The sequence below is a fragment of the Pseudorasbora parva genome, chromosome 7 (genome assembly GCF_024679245.1).
Source record: "Pseudorasbora parva isolate DD20220531a chromosome 7, ASM2467924v1, whole genome shotgun sequence".
Taxonomy (NCBI): domain Eukaryota; kingdom Metazoa; phylum Chordata; class Actinopteri; order Cypriniformes; family Gobionidae; genus Pseudorasbora; species Pseudorasbora parva.
Window position 1 is genome coordinate 27,737,251 of NC_090178.1, and position 7,224 is coordinate 27,744,474.

At 41.2% G+C, this 7,224-nt stretch overlaps 1 protein-coding gene across 1 annotated transcript; it reads left to right on the plus strand.

Annotated features, from left to right (window-relative positions):
• The first annotated feature begins 1,089 nt into the window (after positions 1-1,089).
• Positions 1,090-2,553, plus strand: LOC137083926 (zinc finger CCHC domain-containing protein 18-like). Its single transcript, XM_067449864.1, has one exon. The coding sequence runs from the start codon at positions 1,090-1,092 to the stop codon at positions 2,551-2,553; it is 1,464 nt and encodes a 487-aa protein (XP_067305965.1).
• Positions 2,554-7,224: the final 4,671 nt, after the last annotated feature.

Genomic DNA, 7,224 nt, shown 5'->3' on the forward strand with positions numbered 1-7,224 from the left:
TGTTCGGGAGCCGTGAAGGACGACACGGCGACTCATCAGTTCCGTTGCGTGAGTTTATTTTGTGTGTTGCGCCGAGGCGTGAAGCGACCATTGTGTTTTAGGTCTCAACGATCTCTAGCTACACAACAGGCCTGCCACGAGTATTCATTTGACTACCAGGGTATTCATTTTGTTTATTCATTTTGATGGCCATGTAGTCATTTGCCGGCATTAGATTTATACTTTGGATTGGTTTAATTTGGGGAATTTAATGTGAAGAGAATTGTGATTATCTGGATTTGTTTATTTGAATCAAATTGTATATTTCTAAATTTTATATTTTCTTTAAGTAAATAGTTTATAACTATTTCCTGTGAAGGTTGTCTTTATATTTGGGTTTGATATATTTATACAGGTGATATATATTTTAAGTAAATAATATAATTTAGCGTATAATAATTTGGTTTAGAGTGAACATATTTAGTGTGTTAAAGTAACCTAATTCTTTTCCAATCAAAGTAATATTTTAATTTATTTTAGCTATACAGACATTGTGTGCTTATTATAAATTAAGTGACTCTTAGGAATAAAAGTGAACATATAGTGAAAACATTAATAATTTACATTGGTGCATTAATTAATAACATAAAAGAGAGATCTTTCACCAAGTAGGAATTCGGGGAGCGCACTTCAATAAAACAAAGGCTAATACACGCTAAGGGAGCGCTACATAAAATGGGGGCTCGTCCGGGATAATTAATTAATGCAAGTAATTAATTAGTGATTTTTGCTAATAGTGTTATAAATTGGAGAAAGATTTGTTAGTTTGTCAGAGGAATTACTCACTAATTACTGAAAGAAAAAAAAAACTAATAGAGAATGGAAGCTAAGTATAGTGCAGTGGAGTTAGTCCAAGAGCTCAAAGACTGGTGCAGAAGAGAAGAAATGGATGATGCCCATGCTCTCATGTTACTGATACCAGAAGATGTTGCAACTGCCCAGGTCGAAGAAGCTCTAGGAACCATCAAAGCACTAGGGCGAGTATGAGTGAGAGGACGGACTATCAGTCTGAAGCTGGATAGCCACAAAGTGCTATGCGAGTGCAAAGAGATGGTGGATCCAACCAAAGTCCCTCCTGAGCTTTTGCCCGAAGGTAAAACGAAAAGTTGGAGGATTGTCGTGGCTTCTGAATGTCATGCTCCCCCCAGCCCGTTAAAGAGTTTGTTGGAGGAAACACAAGAGAGTGGCTCGGCTGAGTCCATTATTCGTGCGGTAGGTGATTTGCTTACCAAGATGGGGAAACCGTCGGGGGAGAACAGCAGTTACCGTCGACTGAGAGTGTTCTCAGGAACTGTGCCAACTCCAGTGGGAGAAGAGTCTCTTGAACATTGGTTGGAACATGCACACCTAATGGTCGAGGAGAGCGAGTGTTCAAATAAAGAGAAACGACGACGCATCATGGAAAGCCTGAAAGGCCCTGCTCTGGCTGTTGTAAAGGCTGTGCGGAATGCTGATCCAGATGTTAGTCCTGCTCTGTGCTTAGAAGCCATCGAGAGTGCATTTGGTTCTGCTGAGACTGGCGAAGACCTGTATTTTGCCTTTAGATTGCTACAGCAGCAGCCCAAGGAAAAGATGTCTGACTTTCTACGGCGCATAGAACTGTCATTAACCCAAGTAGTTCGTCGAGGAGGTTTACCCACAAGTCGTACTGACCGCGCCCGAGTGGAGCAGCTGCTAAGAGGAGCTATACACGCAGATATGATGCTTGTTCAGCTCAAACTCCGAGAGAGAAAGGAAAACCCTCCATCATTCTTGGAACTGCTGAGTGAGATCAGAAGTGAAGAGGAATATGAGTCATCAAGGATGAAGTTGAACACCTCTGTCCGAAGTGTCCGCACAAATCCGACTACAGACAGTAGGCAGGATGATGTCGAGCGGTTAAGAACAGAAATCCAAGAACTCAAATCAATGTTCACTGCCATGAGTACTTTGCCTAGACAGGTAGTAGCAGACCGTAAAAGACCTGAGGCTATGACAAAGATGCACACCCCAGAGACAAGTAGTGAGAGTGAAGTAGCTGTGTTGAGAAAACAAGTGAATGACCTGCAAAAGCAACTGACAGAACAGAAATTTAAGAACTCTGAGTCCACTACTTCAGTACTTCGAGTGGAGTCATCGAGACAAGCATCTAGTGATAGTGGAAGACAATCCTATAACGACTCGGATGGGAACTTCTGTTATCGCTGTGGTGAAAGCGGCCATTACTCTGTAAAATGCCAGAATGCAGAGAATCAGGCCAAAGTGATACAAAAGCTGATACACGCCCTAAAGAGAGCTAAACAGAGTGATCACTCTGTGAAAACGGCCGGAGGTAGTCACACAGTATGTTCAGCGAAGAAGAGCGAAGTAATCACCATTGAAAGAGGTATTCCTCAAGGATTGATCGGCCCCTGTTCAATCATACCAGTAAAGATAAATGGCCAGCCCTGTGAAGCCCTCTTGGATAGTGGTTCTCAAATCACCATTATCTTTGAGACCTGGTACAAACACCACTTACCTAATATCCCAATTTAGCCAGTGTCAGGGTTGGCGATATGGGGGCTGAGTGACACAAGTTACCCTTACTTGGGATATGTAGTTGTGGAAATGGAGTTTCCCGAGAAGGTCACTGGCGCAAAGGAGACACTCTCCGTCCTTGCCCTGATTTGTCCAAGTTCCAAAAGCCCTGAAAAGACACCTGTGATTCTAGGCACCAATGCCAATCTGTTCCAGCGATTGTCTATGCTCTGCCGAGAAACCACAGGAGTAGACCTTGCACAGACCCTTGGCATAAGAACCAAGAACTCCAAGGTTTGCACTGACACACCTATCACAGAGAGTGATGAGGATGAGGTGGCATCTGTGAAGTGGATGGGCCCAGGCTTCTGTAGCGGGTTCACTTTATGTACCACAGGATCAAACCCAAATAAGGACAAACACCAGTAATGCCTTTCCTTAGGTGTTTACTGCAAAGCATGAAATGAGGCAGTGTTACAACAATCATCCATTCTGGTTTCACAATCTCTCTTCAGAACGTTTCACGCAGACTCTTATTACAGGTTTCTTTTGTTTTTACAGTATCTTGTTCCACTAAGATACATTACACCAAAGGCACATTCTTTTTATATAGAATTAATATGATTTACGAATACTGAAAATCAATAAAGCAATAATAAATGAACAATAACTCATACCTGCAAAGCATGAAATGAGGCAGTGTTACAACAATCATCCATTCTGGTTTCACAATCTGCAAATACATCATTCAGTTAGTGCATTGCCCCATTTTTATAATATGCAGGTGATTTACAATACCAAAGAAACAATTCAGTTTCAGTTTTCCTCTCCTTAACGCATATAACGTGCTTTGAGTCATAAACTACATTACCCAAAATGCACCGCCGGTAACTGGCGCGCATTTCACTTTGTACAGCAAGGGATCAACCACTCACGTCATCAAAACGTAACGAAATGAAACTCAGATAAACATTAATAAACATCTTCATACTCATGAGAAGAAACATAATACATATACTGATATTTTAGATGTGACATTCTTAGAAATACGACACAATCGCACTTTTAATGCGATACAGTTTATGCAAAACTCTAATTTGACAAGGAACAGGATCAACAATAGTATTGCTGAATATTTTGTTCTGATTTCATCGTAACTCATATTTATTATGCTCTAGGAAAATGTTTGAGTCGTCTATTAACAGAGACACATACCTCTCTTCAGAACGTTTCACGCAGACTGAAGAGTGCGACACCAGAGGAATATACCATAGGTTGAAGAGGGGAGTACACCACATCAGCGAAGCGCAAAAAGGAAATAAAACATTCCTCCAAACAAACATGCAGTACCATACAGTAGTGTGATGACGCCCAACAAACCAAAATATTAAATGCTGTGTCAAAGAGACGCAATTTCCACTCAGCATACATAATATATATATACTCCCAACCCCTCCCCCATAACGAAACAATGGATCATCTCAGATCGTCTTTCTGCACCTGGTCTTTCTTAAAGTAACAAAGTTTGATGAATTATAACTTTTACTTTAATTTTAATACATGCTTTACACCATTACATTCACCCTGCCCAATTTCATCAAACTTTATGGAACAGGGAAGAAGTTATGAAAGGGGACATATTTGTTTTCTTTTACATGACCTTAAACCATGACGTGAAGTCGTCTTTGAAGACCGCAGATTAAACTGCCAGGTAGATAAATGCCCATATACATATATCCACAGATCAGTTGAAGATTTTTTCCCTTTTGTTACACTTTTCTTACAAACTGTATTTAACACCCTCTTTTAACTGCATAGTCTACCTTCTTTTAAGATCATATATCACCTTAGATTTCTACAAAGGTGGAAAGCATCTGCATTAAAGCAGTGAGAGTCTCTTTTTTTCCAGGTTCAGCCATCAACATACTCATGGACTCAATCAATCTCCTTACTGGCCTCACCAATCTACCAGACCGTGTATGCAAGGTACTACCCTTCACTTTTACACTGTTATCTTCCTTCCTAGTGTCAGTCTCGTCAACACTCTCGTTAAGACTATTCACACTGGAGCAATGCCTGAAACAGTCATGTGAGCCATTGATACTGCTTAGGGTGCAATCTGATGCACTTGTATTGCTCAAAGTATCTTCTGACCGATTGTGTTCACCCCAATGTTCACCTGGGTCTCCAGTGTCAGTTTTACTCTCAGAATCATCATCGAAGCATTCAGTTGGTGGATCTTGACTACACACAGGATACTGCCTGCTGGGTTCACTTTGTTCATCCACTCTTGGGACTTCATAGGGTCGACTCTCCGGGCCCTCGGTCTGAAGCACCCAAGCAGCTGTCCTCTGGTCATCAAAATCTTCATCATCATACTTGGGTGTCTCCTCATCTGGCCATCCTATGTCTGATCCGTCATTTGACAAGGTTGAAAGTTCAGTTGATTCTGCATCATCCTGGCCAATGGGAAGGAAATTCACAGGCAGTATGAAGTTCCTATGGACTACTTTGTTCTTCTTTGTGACAGGATCCTCAACTCTGTAAACATGCACATTAGGATTTTTCCATGTGATTACATAAACAGTAGAATCCCACAGGTCCGCCAATTTTCCTCTTGCCCGTTCCCTACGATTGGCCAACAGAACCTTGTCTCCAATCTCCAAGGCAACACCTTTGACTCGTTTGTTGTACTGTTCAGCTTGCTTCTTCTGAGCTTGTGTTGTGCTACTTTGAGCAATCCTGATAGCTTCCTTTAGGTCTTTCTGGAATGAATTGACGTAGTCATCATAATCCACCACTTCATTGTCTCTCAGCACACTCCCAAACATGATGTCCACTGGCAGCCTTGGGACTCTGCCAAACATGAGGTAGAATGGGGCAAAGCCAGTAGTCTCATGTATTGTGCAGTTGTATGCAAAAGTTAGTGTTTGTATCATCTGGGGCCAGTGCGCTTTTGTTTTAGCAGGGAGAGAGCGAATCATGTTGCCAAGAGTTCTGTTAAACCTTTCTGTTTGGCCATTCCCCATAGGGTGGTAAGGGGTGGTGTGAGATTTCCTTACTCCTGATACCGCCAGCAGCTCAGATATAAGTCTACTTTCAAAATTAGCTCCTTGGTCAGAGTGGATTCTACGAGGGAAACCATACACACAGAAGAATTGGTTCCATAGTCTTTGGGCCACAACTTTTGCTGTCTGATTGGGACAAGGGAACGCATGTGCCAATTTGGTAAAATGGTCTGTGAGAACGAGTACATCCACATTGTCTCCGTTTCTCCCCTCGGCAGACCAAAAATCAATACACACCAGTTCCAATGGTTCACAAGTTTTGACTGATTCCAAAGGTGCCCTGGCATCTGGCTCGGGCGTCTTGCTTAGGACACATCGTTTGCAGTGCGTTACATACTTTCTCACCTCATTATCCATTCCACTCCAGAAAAAACGTTGACGAACTAAATGGAGGGTTCTACTCTGGCCCTGATGGCCTACATCATCATGAGTTCCCCTTAAGACTGTTGACTTCAGAGAGCTAGGCACTACAAGCTGATACCTTCTCTTTCCAACTTTATCTTTAGACCTCCTATAAAGGACTCCATCTCTTATCTCCAACTTTTCCCAATGCTTCAGCATACGGAGCACCTGAGCAGTCTCATTGACCTTCTCTCTCCGTGACGGACGTCTTTTTCTCTCAAGAAAGTGGATCACCCTTGCCACCTCATCATCTTCTTTCTGTTTTTTTCTTATTTCTGCAACAGTAAACGCTGGAAGGGTGGATAGACCACATGGCACACGGCTTGGGTATTGGGACAACTGGGCTGAACGCACTGGTAGGGTGGAATCCCAGTCTAGGCTGGACTCTATAATAGCTTTCACCTCCTCCCTTCCCACTTCTTGTCTGACTCTACATTCATTGCCCTTACGAAACAAAAATATATTGCAATATACTAGAATTTATATTGCAATACATTAGAAAATATATTTCAATGTATCAGAAACTTCCTCATATATTTGAAAATATATAACAATATATGGATGGACAACCTATTGCTATATATTGATTCATATATTAAAATACATTGATATACAAACAAAACTGAATTATTTAATGTATGTTTATTGAAACAAAGTATTTTTTGTGAGTTAAGCAAGCTCCTGCATATGTTTACAGAGGTTGATTAACAATAGCCCAAATCAGATGGTGCATGACATTCAATATATTTTCTATATTTAGAAAATATGATGGTGCATGACATTCAATATATTTTCTATATTTAGAAAATATTTCTATTAGGCCCGGGACTTTAACGTTAATTACGTGACTTTAACGCGTTAATTAATTACGCAAAAAAAAAAAAAATTTTTTTTTACCACACTTATTTTTGCACCGCGGAACGTTTTTCAATGAATGAGTTTCGACGGACCAATTATACTGGAACACCAACTAGCGCTCCGGAGTCACGACAACAACGAACCATGTGAACATGAACGAAGCTATGGAACGAAGAAGCTGATGAGACTGCTTTGCTTGGCCCCGTGGATGGGAAATTTTGTTTTAAAAAACGAAAGAATGGAAGCGTCGTCAAGAGCATGGTTGTGTGCAAGCTATACAACAAGGAATTCGCGTATCACCGCAGCACATCGATCCTCAAATATCACAAAAATGCTTTTGCTAAACTGGCAAACATGCACT